This window comes from Dichotomopilus funicola (genome assembly GCF_033296635.1).
Source record: "Dichotomopilus funicola strain CBS 141.50 unplaced genomic scaffold C8A04scaffold_144, whole genome shotgun sequence".
NCBI lineage: Eukaryota > Fungi > Ascomycota > Sordariomycetes > Sordariales > Chaetomiaceae > Dichotomopilus > Dichotomopilus funicola.
The window spans coordinates 1-15,432 of NW_026944165.1; the positions used below are offsets into that span (position 1 = coordinate 1).

The 15,432-nt window shown below is 52.8% G+C and overlaps 5 protein-coding genes and 1 non-coding gene across 6 annotated transcripts; 2 read left to right on the plus strand and 4 right to left on the minus strand.

Annotated features, from left to right (window-relative positions):
- Nucleotides 1–823: 823 nt before the first annotated feature.
- C8A04DRAFT_t151 lies at nt 824–908 on the plus strand. Its single transcript has one exon. It is a non-coding gene; the product is annotated as a tRNA-Lys (tRNA).
- A 568-nt stretch (nt 909–1,476) lies between these two features.
- C8A04DRAFT_16150 (uncharacterized protein) lies at nt 1,477–2,166 on the minus strand (the record flags this gene model as incomplete). The annotated part of the gene is made up of 1 exon (XM_062778745.1): nt 1,477–2,166. A coding segment is annotated over one exon (690 nt), but the record flags the coding sequence as incomplete, so codon positions are not given.
- Nucleotides 2,167–2,277: 111 nt separating this feature from the next.
- C8A04DRAFT_16151 (squalene epoxidase) lies at nt 2,278–3,820 on the minus strand (the record flags this gene model as incomplete). The annotated part of the gene is made up of 3 exons (XM_062778746.1): nt 2,278–2,552; nt 2,634–3,267; nt 3,341–3,820. 3 exons carry the CDS (start codon nt 3,818–3,820, stop codon nt 2,278–2,280), a joined length of 1,389 nt encoding a protein of 462 aa, XP_062632482.1.
- A 1,036-nt stretch (nt 3,821–4,856) lies between these two features.
- Nucleotides 4,857–6,320, plus strand: C8A04DRAFT_40977 (ADP-ribosyl glycohydrolase; the record flags this gene model as incomplete). The annotated part of the gene is made up of 3 exons (XM_062785131.1): nt 4,857–5,418; nt 5,515–5,679; nt 5,734–6,320. The coding sequence occupies 3 exons, from the start codon at nt 4,857–4,859 to the stop codon at nt 6,318–6,320; spliced, it is 1,314 nt and encodes a 437-aa protein (XP_062632483.1).
- A 3,751-nt stretch (nt 6,321–10,071) lies between these two features.
- On the minus strand, nt 10,072–10,917 carry C8A04DRAFT_33424 (uncharacterized protein; the record flags this gene model as incomplete). Its single annotated transcript, XM_062782459.1, has 3 exons — nt 10,072–10,342; nt 10,369–10,820; nt 10,885–10,917. The coding sequence occupies 3 exons, from the start codon at nt 10,915–10,917 to the stop codon at nt 10,072–10,074; spliced, it is 756 nt and encodes a 251-aa protein (XP_062632484.1).
- Nucleotides 10,918–13,243: 2,326 nt separating this feature from the next.
- Nucleotides 13,244–14,584, minus strand: C8A04DRAFT_16153 (uncharacterized protein; the record flags this gene model as incomplete). Its single annotated transcript, XM_062778747.1, has 1 exon — nt 13,244–14,584. A coding segment is annotated over one exon (1,341 nt), but the record flags the coding sequence as incomplete, so codon positions are not given.
- Between the last annotated feature and the right edge of the window lie 848 nt (nt 14,585–15,432).

The window sequence follows — 15,432 nt, forward strand, 5'->3', positions numbered from 1 at the left end:
CCGGTCGCATCGAGGATACTATAGCTGAAGAGAGCGGGTCTGAAAGTGGTGGTTCAGAGGCTTCCTGTATTGTAGTGGGTTGAACTGGTTGCAATATATGGTGTTGAAGAAGATGGGTGGGTTTTTGGGTGTGGTCTGCCAAGTGTTCCGAAAGTGGGGTGTTCCAAAAGGGGGGGGTTCGACTTAGCATACCAATTTGGCCATGTCCATACCTCGTCCCTGTGATTAACCCGAGTACCACCTGAATAGAGAACATTAATGAGAAGGATACGCACTGAAAGATAGTGTCACCATGACTTTTAAGCCCCAGAGGCTGCGTCTTGCCACAGGCTGTTGTAACGATGGCTGATGTGGATGGCGATATGCCCGTTTACAGGACCGCACTCTGACTCCAGAGGCCCAGGAGCAGTGGCTTTAGATTGCTTCGCGTGTCTCTGGGAAACAGATCCCTAACTGGTATTGAGTAAGGCATATTCCTTGAAGGTCCCAAGGCTTGGAATCTATAGGTAACTTTAGCACGGCATGGTGGGGCCCAAAAGCAATGGCAAGAGATTAACAGCCCCGGTCCTTTACATCACTGCAGGAGCGCCGCCAACGGGATTCATTCTTCAGATAGAGCGAGTTTAGGTGAAGATGCCTTTTTTTTTGAACGGGGTTCTCTCGCATGTCCGCTGTTTTTCGAGAGATGAGGTGAGATACTTATCGGAAGACAAAAGGGGTCAGGCTGGACTGATACATGTAATTACAATACAACGGTGTATGCATCGCTCGCACATATGAAGCCAAAAATTAGGTCTCAATCTCAACCAATCAAAACTAGCCTGCCCGGCTAGCTCAATCGGTAGAGCGTGAGACTCTTACGAGAGTGTCCAATCTCAAGGTTGTGGGTTCGACCCCCACGTCGGGCTCAATTCCCGGCAGCGATTGCCTGTGTTTTTTTAGTTTTCTCTTTAAACATTGGATGGATTAACCCTCATTTGATACCAGATTAAATCTCAGTAATCCCCAAAAAGTATTCCCAGATTTTTTACGCGCCGCTGATGTGGTGGGAGTTAATCTTAGTTGGTGTCAAGCCTTTCAAGAATTCGTCCGTCTCCACGTCTTTTAAGTTTTAACCATGTTCTTTTGTGCACTGTTATGGAATGACCCTGGAGACCGGACCAATGGTGTTTTGTGTGGTTGCTTGAAGTTTGGGAAGAATGGTGATACTCCGTAACGGCCGTCTGCTACGTTTTGAGATGCACTTTTGACGAGGCCGTGACGAGCGCAGGACGCGTGCTGCTTCTCCGTGATGATGCATGAAGGTACGGATTTCGGTAGTGTGGAAAGCGAGAAGTCGCTCCTTAACACCATCGTCCCTCTTATTAACAGATTAATTGAACTTTACGGACCGAGACCGTCCATCCGGATGTACCAACATCGTCCAGTCGGGTGTGTGAGAGAATCAAGAGCATTCAAGGTGACCGAACACGGAGCTTAAACATGAGGCCAAAATGAAATCCAATCCACATCCCGATACACATCTGTCGGCATAGACCTAAACGCCGCAAAGATCTCCACAAAAATAACCAACCTCGCCAGAATATATAACACATACGCCGTGTCTACGGCCACGCTGAACACCCACCGACGCACAAACGTCTGCCTCTTCGCTTCCCGCACCCAAATCCACAACATACCAAACGAAAAATCAAACCACGGCCGAGTCGATAGCACCGGGACTAGTCCATCTACTGCCATCACCGTCAGCAAGATAACACTGCTCCCTCGCCACAGCAACGTCTCCGTCTGGCTGGGAAACGGAAACGACCAGCACAGCACATGAATCACCGCGTGCACGACAGACACCACCCACACAATAGTCGCCTCGGTCCCCGTCGGCGGTGGCAGGCCATAATCGTTCGGAATCCGTGGCAGCGGACGTCGGTTCAGTCCACCGTAATGCAGCAGCGATGGCAGGCGGCGACAGCCGTCCCATACTGGCTTCTCGATGAAATCGAGCGGGGTGTCGACATACGGTTCACGCGCGGCGTCGCCCGCGAATAGGAGCAGGTCGGCGATAGTCCAGGGGACGGTGATGATGGTGGGTTCGGTGACGCGTTGGGGTTTGCTGGCCCAGAAGGAGGTTGCGAGGGAGGAAACGATGAGCACGGCAGTCAAGACTTCGTGAAATTGGAGGAACCCGCCGGCGTGGGCGTAAAATGCGTGGAATTTGGTTCACTCCGCAGGACCAACCGCAAACAATGCTGGCATCTAAGTAGGTAGACGCCGGCGGATTTACAGCTGCAGCTCGCCGATAACAGGCCGCCAGATCATGGAGACTGCGGCACAAATCGTAAGAAGGGATTGGAAGATAACTACGGGAAGGCCGACCCATGTGCTCTCGCAAAGGCGCAGCTTGTTGCTGTAAATGGCCACCTTGAAAAAGTGGTAAAGCAGCAGTAGTGGGCTTTCCACGACGCCGCCCATGAGCCAGCCCGGCATGGCAAAGTTTTCTTCTCCGCCTTGGATGTACCGGATTAAGCCGTGCTGGATGACGGCCGACGTTGTGTCTGTGAATGCTTTATTAGATTGTCGACAACGGTCACGACTCACCATCGGAGAAGGGCTAGCAAAGCATAGGAGGGACTAACCGTCTGCAACAAACACAGCATACATCCCTTCGGCCACAATATTCAGCGGCGCGCTATGTCGCTTCCTTTTCCAGTGAAACTTGCCCACCGCGTTCGTGACCGCATTTGTATCTCCCAGCGACGCAACTCGGCTGGGATCAAGTAATTCCGTAAGCAACACCGCATCCTTTAAGGCAACGGTCATCCCAGCACCGGTAGCCGGATGCCGCATGTTGGCCGAGTCCCCCAGCATAATCAACCCTGGTGCCTTGGTGCGTGTTGAGGGCAGCCAGGAGTTGGGCATGCTGCGCAGACGGCCGGTCTCAATCGCCTTTGTGAGGCTGGCCTGCATGCAGGCTGGGACGGTTGGAATGACGCGCTCGCGGAGGTAGGCCCGAACGGCATCGGTCGAGCCAAGTCTTCGGTATGCCGTGTTGGGGATGTCGATAAACATCCGGATTTTGTGTGGGCCGATTTGGTACATAAAGATTGGCAGACCGTGGCCGAGAATTCCGTGGGCGTAGTTAGGCTTGGGGAGACTGGCCTCAAGTTCTAAGCCCCAAAACCGCGAGTGAGATTGTGGTCGCAGATGGGTGAACTGGGCGCGGAAGTTGGACGCGGATCCGTCCGAGAGAATGGTTAAGGAGGCGCGATACTACTCCCAATGCCCGGCATGTCAGAACAAGCAGTGATGATTAGCGCACCGCACCGCGATGAAATTGTCTTACCTCTGTTGATGAACCCCCCTCCCGTGAACCAACTGCCCCGACAATACCACCCGTCCTCTCGTCCCGGAGCAATTCCACTGCAGTGGCCTGTAAAAGCGTGACATTGGGTTCCCGCGCGACAGCCGCCCGCAGCTTGGTGACAAATTTTCCATGATGAAAGCTGCGTCCGGTCGGTTTCACAGCCGGCCCCCCATCGCCCGAAGACAGAGGACAGAACCAGAAACTGGCCTGCTCCCCTGTCCAGTGGAAATGGTAGCCCTCCATTGGCGTAGCACCGATGCCCTCCACGCAGTCGTCCAGGCCGAGTTTAGACAATGCCGCAATACCCCCCGGCTGTAAGATTTCGCCCGCAATCCGGTCGGGCTCGCGAAGGCTGCGCTCGAGGACAACAACGCGTCGTCCTTGTTTCGCCAAACCTGTTGCTATGGCACAGCCCGCGATGCCGGCACCAATGATTAGGACGTCGTATGTACTATTCATGATGCATTAAGTAAGAGTCGTGACTTAGAGCACGAACGATGAAGAGCTTGTCATTGGGGAAGAAAAAAAAAGGAATATACGAGCGAAGCGGCGAAGATACATAAATACCCAGCGCGCGGCCGTGGAAAAGTTTGTCTCATGTTGGTTGGGACATGTTTCTCGTGACCCTGGCTAGGTCCGTCACAAGCGCCGGCTTCGCGCCAACAACCAGCGATCGTCTTGCCGCCCCGCGGCCCCGGCTCCTGCGCCCTTGGGGTTCCGGGTGACCGGGTTGGTTTATTTGTTAAGGTAAATTGGTAATGAAATCTTTGTCGCTACGGTGTCAATCTCCGCGACAATCAATTGGTTGCGATGGGATAAAATTGCGCTCTGCACCGTGGCTGAGTCAAAACTCCGCTTCTGGGCCGATGTCTCAATCGAGCATGATGCCATGTTTTTTGTCTTAGACGCACAGCAACTACATAATTAGTATTCGTACTATGTGAATCTTCCTGAAACTTCGCTGCGGTATGCTCCACTTCGATCGTGAAAATTGTACAGCGGTACACTACTATGTATATTTTACCCTTAATTAGATCTGTGTCCTGGCTGGGACAAACCGAGCTTTCTTAACCTTGATGAGTGAGTGGCCTAATGTAATTAGTGTGTTCTATGACTCTCTCTCCATCTTGCGGCCTGACCCTAGTCCATAACCGTATCAACTGTGCACAAGATGATCCGAGACGTGAGAATTTAGCCGTGTTCGAAAAGGATGGAACGGCTCAGGAGACGTCAATGACCAGCGTCAGCCGCGCGTAATAATGGGTCTCATAGTCATACGATCTTGGTTGCCTGGAAATGCCAAGGCAGCACGTTCGCGGTCGTAACTCAATCAGGCAGTTCATCAACGACTCGCAACGAGCCTGCAAAGGTGTTGAAATAAACTTTTAACCCCGACGCCCATTTCACCTCTAAGCCCACAAACCAAACTCGCACCAACTTACCAATAATTACAACATCAATTCCCGATAATTCCTTCACCGGCCCAACCCAGACAATGCCCTCACCAGCCACAGCCCACCTCCTCCACACCACCACCCAAGACCTCATCGCCGGCGTCATCATCGGCTCCGCCCTCGGCGACGCCATCGGCCTCTACACCGAATTCATGCCCGCCTCCCTCGCAGCGACCGCCTACCCTTCGCGTTCCTTCACTCTAACCGGGACCCCCACCAACCCAATCCCCACTCCTTTCCACTTCGACACTCACCGCGCCCCTTTCCAACCCGGTCGCTGGACAGACGACACCGACCATGCGCTTCTCATCTTGCTCGCTTTTCTCCATACTGCGCGGACACCCACCCCTGATGAACCCGCTAGCTCACTACCCCTCCCGACACAGCAGGAACTGGCCAAGCGCCTCCGGGTATGGACATCGCAAGGGTTCAAACCCCTCGGCACGATGCCCCTTGGCCTAGGCCGGTTAGTCGGGTCAGTGGTATCCTCAGCCGGATTTGACAGCGACCCGGAGAGCGTAGCAAGGGGGTATTGGGAGCGGACGGGCAAACGGGTCGCGCCGAATGGGAGTTTGATGAGGACTTGGCCGGTGGGTGTGTTTTGTGCGTTTCGGGGGGGGTTTCCTTGGGACGGGGATAGTGAGATTCCCGGCCAGGGGGGAGAAGGGGGCAGTGGGGGAGAAGCAGAAGCTTTCGAAGCGGCTGCCACGCTGTCTCGGGTTACGCATGTCGACCCACGGTGTGTTCTTGCCTGCGTGATTGGTACCGGTCTTGTTCGGGGTTTGCTCCGCGGGGAAATTGCCGTTGAATCTGATATCGACGCGCTCATCAAGCGGGCACTGAACTGGTACTCCCGACAGCATGGTAGTCGGGGTAAGGAAGGAGACGAAGAGCCTAACGCCAAAAGCAAACCCGAAGACGAAAACGACCAAAAAATCGACGAACCCGAACTCTGGAAGCACATCTCCTCCTCCACCACCTTATCCCAACTCCACCTCGACGACCAACCCACCATCGGCTACGTCTACAAAACCCTCGGCGCCGGCGTCACCATGCTCCGCCTCGCCATGCGCACAGTCAACGACACCAAAGCCGCCAAACTCACGCGAACCAAACTCTTCGAAGAGTTCATTACGGACCTGACATTCCACGGCGGCGACGCCGACACCAACGCCTGTTTCGCCGGCGCTTTGCTAGGCAGCTATCTCGGCTACGGCGCCTTGCCCGACCACTGGAAACACGGTCTCCTACACGAAGAGTGGTTGTTGCAGAAATCGGACGCGTTGTGTCGGGTGCTGGGGGTTCAGAAGGGGGAGTATGATGGGTCGAAGGATGCAGACGCGGAGCCGGAGGGAGGCAAACCGGTGATTAGCCAGCAGGAGATGGAGGGGAGGTGGATGGTGTTGCAGCAGGAGGCGTTTCGGAAGATGGAGGAGACTGCGAAGAGGGGGGTGACGAAGGCTGGCGGGGGGAGTTGGTGGCAGAAGGCTGTTGGGAGGGGATAATCAAATTCGGGAGAAGATGTGTTTCACCAAATCTGTATTAGTTACTGCGAATGGTATTGGCGAGGACCGCAGAGAAATGTCGCTCACGGAATCTGGTCAAATATTAACTCCGGCGGACTAAGATTACCGGCAAAAGCAACGTGCCCAACGCAGAATCTACGGCGGTGAAGGCATTCACAGTTTCGCACTAGTTAACCGCCCCGGTGAGCGGCGCCGGTCTTCAGCGGGGCGAGGATCGGCGAGTACACTCAGCTGGGACCCGAAACATGGGATCCTGCCGGGTCCCGTCTCGGTCTGGCTAATCTTTCACCGTGACCAGGTGACGGGGCAGGCGGTGGGGTTTAATTAGGGCGGCGACGAGACGGGAGTGATAATTACGTATTTACCACACGTCTGACGGATGGGTATAAGTTCCGTAAGACAACCCTTGATACTTGGACCCTGGTCCATTCTCCGCCGGGTGATAGATTGGTAATCATGCCAGCGTCCGCTATCTTTCGTTTGATTCTGTACTGACCACCATACTGCTGTAGGCTTCCGATATTGAAGGCCCGTTTTAAATCGACCAAGAGGCTCCGAAGCGACTAGGTACAGCGGCGCCTAAAAGTATAAAACGGGCCAGCAATCCCGATACCAGGGTCCTACGCATGGTCATGCACAAGGCCGCAGACAGCCAGGCTAGGGCGCTCAACCTCGTCCGTGAGACGGCTGCCGGCGCGGTAATTACAGTCCAAAACTGTGGGCTGGACGGGGAATGGTATTCTTCTCGGCCTTTTACGGGGAATACTTACCGCCGGGTTGGGAACTCGATGTGCCGTTCGTATAGCGTTTGGGTATCTATCCTACACTTTCGGGTTGGGTCAGGATCCGGCGAACGATTTTTACTTGGGTCAATTATTGGAATAGGTAGGGAACGAGTCTAGCGCAGGTGTAGGCGCCGTGACGGTTGTTTATTGGTCTTCGAATGGAGATCCTATAAACAGGAATGTGAAGTAATTTGGATACCTCGGCATCGTACTGCTCACAGTGAAATTTCTCTGCGATAACAGCCGCAGTGGAGTGGCTCGCCTTGGAGACTGTCCATGAAGAACAAAAAAAGGTTGAACTCAGCCTGATGACCGCTCTGTCAGCTTGGTTCAGCCAGGCAAGATCCTGATCGGCCCAACCGCCTGCATTGTAGTTGAGGCCTAATATTCTAACTAATTCGTGTCAGGTAACGTTAGCTACGTACTGTACCAGATGGGAGCGACGTCCAGATGTGCGGTGGTAACTGCTTTCACGGCAACAGCGAGAGACACTGATCTTACGTAGGGCAAAGATCGTCGAGTCCGCTCAGCTGAAACCCAACACGTGGCATCTCGCTGGGGGAACGTTAGGTCTCGATCTCACAGCGTGATGGCAAATTCACCGTCACGGTGTGACCGGGCGGAGAGTGACGGTGAGAGTGATGAGATGTATCTCGGCGATAGGCACAACTGAAAGGTTGTCGGGCGGGGGGGCGGCGGGGATGATAGCAAGATTGCGGTTCTTTGTTTAGGTTGAAACTAATAGGTACAAAACACCAGCTATCGCCGTTGCATCTTCTCACTGCTTCACCATCTCACTTCAACCTGAAACGAGAAACAACAAGCGTTTATTCACCGAACCGTTCAGGAAATATAATTAACCACAACAATGAGACTCTGCCTCCTCGCTACTCTCCTCGCAGCCTTGGCTGTAGATGCCCTGCCGACGACATCCACTGATGCTGCCATTGATGCCGCTACCGACAACGCCAACAACAGTATGCTCAACGTCGTTGTATTCACCAAAGATGCACCGAAGCTAGTCCGCTATATGGACTAACGGCGCTGGGATCCCGTCAATTGACCTCATCCCTAAGGATACCGCTGTTATACCGGCACCGATAGACCGGGAGACAGGTCGGTTCACGGACGGATATAAGTTCCGGCAGACCGCCCCGGATATCTGGACAGTGGTGCATTGCCCGGTCCACGATAGAATGGTGCCTATGTTACTACTCGTTGGGTCAGCGTGAGACCTACTAGATATCTTTTCTTCTACGTACCCACTTTCATTGTTTCCATGTTCTCGTATGTTGACCGTTTTGATAACCTAGCGTACCGATATCCTCGGTCGGTTTGGAATCGATACCCACGATTCTATACTACCAGATATCCGGCCAACCAAAGGCGGCAAACCAACGGGGAAGCATTCCAAGGTCCTACATGTGGTCGTACGCGTAGACCCACACCGCTTGGGTCAGACGCTCAACCTCGTCGGCGACTCGCTTGCGAATGTCTTGGAGGACAACTCATATCTGAGGGTGACGCTCCTTTCCTACGGTGTTCTCTAACGTGTCGGGGAATTGCTTAGGACGACTAACTTAGGCTCTATTCCCGGAGTCGGTAACTTTCTACAAAGAATCTCGCCGGCGTTTCCGTCCCTCGGTATCGCACTTTTGAACCCAGAAAATTTTTACCATGTGTCAGGTGGCTTGGTTGCTTGTACTATTAATTAGACTTACACGTGGTGCCGGCATCTTTGTATCTAACGGTGGTCCTGTGAAGACGAATATCACTTGATTTAGCTACCTCAGCATCGTAATAGCTATAATTACATAATGAAAACATCGTCCTTGCCAATAATTGCAAGAGAACGGTTTGTTTTCGAGGCAACTGACAATCCACAAAGACTCGAAAAAGCGACCGGTGAATAATCCGTCCGCGGGTTATGCGCCGTGAACTCGAACTCGGCCCGAAGATAATTAGCCCTGTCAGTTCGTTCGGACTGGTGAGATATTACACCCGACCACCTGCATTGTGGCCGAGGCCTAAGATCACTCTTACAGAAGCTACTGTGTCCTTCAGTGGCGGATTAGGAGCTGCCGTTGGTCTGGAAAACCTGGAACAAAACACCAAACGGGTGATTTTAGGGTAAACGTGTAGGAGCCCGGACGTTACGGGCATCATTTGGCCTCTCAATCGCCAAGGCGCTTAATTATTCCATCCTGTCTAGGCGCACATTGTGGACTGTCGAGGTCCTGGTACTACACTGTTGTTTTGCAGCGGCCGAGGCGAAGGCCATAGGTTTCATACATAAGGACATGGAAAGCGGGGTGCTTGATCTTGCTGCTGGTGACGATGATGAGGGTCGATCACTTCCAATCATAATTGACATCATATTACTAACGAAACTTGTAAGTGCCCTAACATCTTAGCTATACCGTTCATTGAGTATGATAGGAGTCATACAGGGGTATAACAGAGAAATACCTAGTTAGTTCATTAATGTAGGTCAGGAAAAGTTCAATACACTCTACAACCGATTGGTTAGAGGGAGCGATACAATATAATGATGTTATTCCAGGCCCACTACTACTGTGTTCGGTCATTTGTGACGGACCTGTGGCGTACTGGGAAGAATCGTAACGCCAGGGAAAGCCCAAGCCTCGCCTGGGTATTCATCGATTTACCTGGCCGAGCGAGCTATCCCAATCTAGGTGGAAGCGAACGACATTAATTCCGTCTCACTTCTCACCCTTTCCACCGTTGTCATCAAAAGCACAGCCGAACTCGTCACGAACAGAAAAACAAAAGAAATCAAAGAAATCAAAGAGAGTCGGAGATTTAAGCCCATCATAGACATATCAGTCTCATGCCCTGTGCTGTAGACACTTCCACTTGAATAATTACCTCCAAAAGCTGGGCACCCAATTCCGAAACCTCTCCAACAGCGCCACCACCTTCTCTCAGAACCACGACAACGCCCTCTTCAACATCCCAAACACATACCCCCAAAGAACAAAATACACCGCCGCAGCCACGCCAGCCCCAAGCAACACCGCGCCTCCAACGCACGCCACTGCTGTTCCTGCGGTCGTTACATCCCCCGTCACAGCCGCCATCCCGGCCCCGGCCTTCACCGACAACGCGCCCCACGCAAAATTGACAGACGCCCCGGCAGCCATGGCATGGACTGCACCGGCGTACACCGCAGCAGCAGCACGGCCCCAGCGCCGGCTAGCAAGCCCAGAATTCCGGCTAACGGGCCCCGCCAGTTCTTCCACCACCCGCCATCATCGTGGTCTCGAGCGCCGTGCATATCGGTGTTTTCCATAGCGGCAAAATGGCCGCTTAACGAGGCCTTGTTCGTTTCGCTCATCATAGAGGAAAGCGATTTACTCTCGGCGGTGAACCGATTCCAGGATCCATGCGTAGTATCCACGGCGATGCTAACGCCGAGGTGCAGCCAGACCTCGGGTGGGGGCCTACGGCTGCTGTGGCTCATACGGGGCTTGGCCTCCCACTCGTCGAGGCACACATTCCGGAAGGTGGAGGCGCCGTTGATGATCAGGTCGTTTTGGGCGTTTGGGCCGAAGCCACAGCGATGGAGGTGGAGTTGGCGAGTTTTGCGCGTGAGGAAACGGAAGGCCAGGTGCTCGATCAGTCGATCTCGCTGCTGGCCAGGATGCTGATCGGGCGAGGCGGGCGGCCATGGCTGCGGTTCTCTGCGGTTTCTATGGTGTTTTGGAGGAGGGCATCCGTTGTTATGACGATTTCACTTTTGCTTTCTGGGGAATCGACGGGACGTCCATGGTTAGTTAGGCTGGCGACTCGAAGGGCCCCGTTTGAAGGCGTGCGGAGACAAGAGGAAATCATACAGGCCGAAGGCTATGGCGAAGAACTTCAGAGGCAAAGGAAGAAGAAATAAGAAGAAAGTTCGAACGACGGGGAAAAAAAGAACATGCTTCCGCTGTTGGTCAATGGCTTGTACGATGACCTGACCTTAGGTACGCGGTCTTCCAGTGCCTCGACAGTCCCTTTGTGGATAAATGCAATGAGAAGGTTATCGATGGGTTCTTGTTGTTTCTTGAGTACGCTCACCATGGCTTTGGCCTCGTCTCGCTCCTTCGCCGGTAGCTTACGGTGACCAGAAACGTGGCATCTCAGACTCGACCCGGTCGAGTAAAAAGAGTCGTTACCGGACCAGTACTACGACATTGTACTAGAATGCGAGTGTGAAATCGAGCTCTGGCCGTGTCCAGGGTTGAATAGTCAAAGTTGATTAACTTCTGGTATAAATAGAAAAGGTAAAAAGGGGAGTGATATCAAGGGAGATGACTCTTAGACAGTTAGGGTGGTGATAGGGAAGCACTTGAAAATGGGAGGAAGGTAGGACGAGAAAGGAAACACAGAAGAAGAAACGAGAGCTGGCATTGATGTGAGCGGTACAGGGTGAAATATACGGATTTCATTCCGTGAGCTTAACTCTTCATTCTGCCAGCTTCCTTCCGGCCCCAATGTAAACACACTTACTGATCGGTGGGTAACCTTAGACGGCTTAGATTCCTTGTTATAGTCAGACCTCATCATACTGTGCGCTTCTATCTGCGGTGTCGTAAAGACTGGCCAATCGTGTGTAGGGGCACTTTCCTGAACTTGTCCCTGGCTTCCAGTGCACATTGGCTTGTCGGGCAGGCATACAGTCTAGAAACGATTTAGCAAGCATAACTTCACTACATTCTCTGCCGGTCCCCAGTTTCCAAAGATAATCTGCAGTTCACCAGCTCATTTTCTGTAGCATCATGCGTGTTTGTGCCTATTTCGTCCAAGTTTCCCGTTCACCGACTCTTTGTCCTACACGCCACATGACGAGTGTCGTCCAATCGCGAGCAACAGACTTTACGACTGCATCTTCCAATGACAATGCCGGACTACCTCCCCGCAACAATCGTAAACCATACATCCACCACGATGAAAGGGCTTCTCGGGTCCAAGCCGACCGGTTGGGCCCTGGCCGATAAATGCTGACCACCTAGGTAGTTGAAGCTCAAGAACGCAGCATCAATGGAGTCTGTTCTCTTCACAGAACATAATACACGACTTTATTCTTCGTTCAGTCAAGATCGACAGGCCAGCGCGGTCACCATGGCCCCTGGAACCGATGACCATCAGCCCACCGCCGTACATGAGCGGCTTCGGGGAAAGAGAGCCACCATGGTGGCCAAGTTGTCGCCCGCGCAATGGAAAACGCAACGGCCCAGGATCCACGTACTGTACAAGGTTGAGGGATAGTCGTTGCTATAGGTCGCGGACATTATTAGTGGAGTTCATAGATTTGACGCCTCGTACATGTTGTACTGCATCGTCTTGCGTGACCTGCATGAAGAAGGTGAGACGCGAGCTGACTGTTCCGTCCCACGACCGGAAAATTAGGGAGTCCATGTACAAGGCAAAGCCTAAATAATGGGGCACAATGTTTCAGAGGAATAACGGGCAAGGGACTGCAAATCAGATGGTACGTCGAAAAGCCAAGCGACACCGTATGGCGGCTTCCCTCCCCAAGAGAAAGACGGACGCATCCTCCAATACCATGACCATCACAGTGCCCAGTGTCACCGACGGGACCATCCGCGGGCCGTTTTCGCCCGGACGGTACAAGATTTACGAGAAGATGCTGTTCTATGTGGACAATAGCATCACGTCCCTGTTCAACAAGAGTAATGCCCAGGGCCGGTGGGGTTGGGACATTTTCGGCTTCACGACACAGCCCGGCGCGGGAGCTAAGACGGCTGACCAGCTCTCCGACGAGTCGAAGGCCATGGCTGACCGGTGCTGCATCGTTTCGTCGGTGTTCCAGGTGCGGCCTGGGCACAAAAGGGCATTGGCTCTGCTGGCCAAAATCCCGGAGATGTTGAACCGCGTGATGGGCCGAGACAAATACGGGTCATGGGTGTATTTACACTTGTGACCTATCGTTCTGTCGGTACGAGGTATTAGCCAGAGATAGAGATACATTGATATGATCTGAAGGCACCCCTGTGAGGGAAGTCAAGGGGGAATGTCGGGCGTATAAATCTAGCACTCGGTGATCTTTAATTCTTTATTATGCACTGCGATATCGCTAACTCTCATTCTCATTCACTCTTCATCGCTCCCGTTGCCCCCCTCATCATTCTCGCTGTTCTCTTCCCCAGCCTCTTCATCATCCTCCCATGGGCGTCTCTCCGCACGGGCCTCGGCTTCATTCATTGCCAAATGGACACGACGAGCTACTTCATCGCGCTCGGCGTCGGTGAGCTTCAATGGTGAATCGAAGCCATGATCTGTAATCCACGAGTGAATCGTCTCCACTTGCACTGTTCTAAAATGGGTTGCCAGAGGCATCAGCATGCACTGACGAATGTACTTGCTTGGGGTTGGGAAAGGCCTTTGCTCGTAGTACCGAGCCCAAACTTGCTGCCATCCCCGACGTCGAACATCCTTGATGCGGATCAGCGCCATGATGAAATGGAAGTACATGAACCGGCAGACAGGTCGTTTGTCGTTGCGGAATTGCAGCTCCTTTCCATCCAAATCTCTGCCAACGCCGCCCGCAGCACCAGCGTAAGATGTATTGTCAATGTCGGACGAGATGACGTCAATTTTCCAGCGTCTGACAGGGTTCTCCGTTGGATCAACCGGTACAATGAGAAGATGGTAGCTGTCAAACCACTCCTCAATCTTGTTTAACAAGAGAAGGGCGTTTCCAGCCCGTCGGAGAGATGGGTCTCGGCTACCGAACAAAATCTCACCGAAGTCGTCGCTGTCGAGAAAAAAAGGTACGACATGCGCGGCTTTGACCATCTGCGTCTCCCACCAAGTGCCCGTGGCGTGGCACCAAACCTCACCTTCGCGTCCCCTGTTCTTAAAACCATCTTCCATGCCCGTGCCGTCGGCTGTTTTGCCCACGTCGTCGCTACCGTAGTACTGCAGCGCCTCACAGCGAAAAGAAGAAGGCCGTTTCTTGGTCTTTTGAAGGCCATCGCACTTTTTGTATAGTGCCAACAGACACGCAGAGAAACTGCCATCACGTGGATCCAGCAACCGTACGACGGTAGGATCGTCGAAACGTGCCCTTTTCAGCTTTCGTTCCCACAACTCATCACCGACAGCAAGGTATCGGTCGTCGGTGTTTCGGAGTCGCTTTCGTACTATGTCGGGTTGAATTATGTTGGCTCGACCTTCCTCAAGAATTATCTCTCGCTCCCACTGACACTGCTCCCTTTTCTTGAGGGCTACCTCAACCCCTAATGACGCAAGCTCAAAGGCGGATTTGGGATCGGGCTCGTCTCGCTCTTCGTCCGGGTCGAGTTCGGGCTCCACTTTGCGGGAGAGGTCGTCGAAGGACTTTTGCAGCTCGTCAGAAACGCGTCGTGCTTCCTGATATTTGTTTCTCGCTCTCGATAGTGACAACGACACTGGCAGGGTAGCTGTTGACGGCGGGCGTGCGTCGGCGAATCGTCCTTCGAGGGATCCATGTTTTGCGACGGTGAAAATGCAAAAGTGTCGAGGCACTAACGCAGCCGAAGATCGAAATCAACGGTATCGAACATAGAAACACGTCGAGGAGACGAAGGCGATCAAGCCGCTGGTGTACAAAAGTCGTTAGTCGTCAGTAGGGCTGGGTTCTTGGACTGGAGTATATAAGAAGGGAGACCAGATCGAGCGCGACAGAGCACAAAGCAAATAACACGACGAGGAGACATGATGCAATAAGAGAAGGTAGACGAGGGCAAGGAAAGACCCTTGGAGTGTTACTAGTGAACAGGGGGCAAGTGAGATGAAGTAATCAAGGCTGGGTAGAAGGAACGGCCCGACAATAGAAAACTCCTTGAAGTGTCATAAAAGTCAATAAGTGGGAAGTGGAATAAAGTGATTAAAGGCACGTGGAAGAAACCCTCGGGAAAGGAAATTTCTTACCGGTGTGTATTACCTGGCGAGATAGACCCTGACGTTGCGAAACTATTACAACCGGAGAAGGCCATCAATAGCTCGGTATTGATAGTGGGCGGGGGTTAAACAGGGAAGAGGTAAGAGTAGGGTGAAGAAGCAAGAGTGAAATCGGTAGCTGAGGTTAATGCACTTGGGGAATGGTCCTCAGCGGACTAAGCCTACTATTTATATAGTGGGCTTTTACACATTGACCCCTTTGCTTGGGTATCCTAGTCCCACTCTTAAGAGGTTCTGATAGGTACTACGTCAGCGATATCAATGCTTGGTTAACCTAAGGTACATTGGTATCAGAACCCTGACTGGCTCGCAATCAGCCGCTGACTGACTGTAACCCT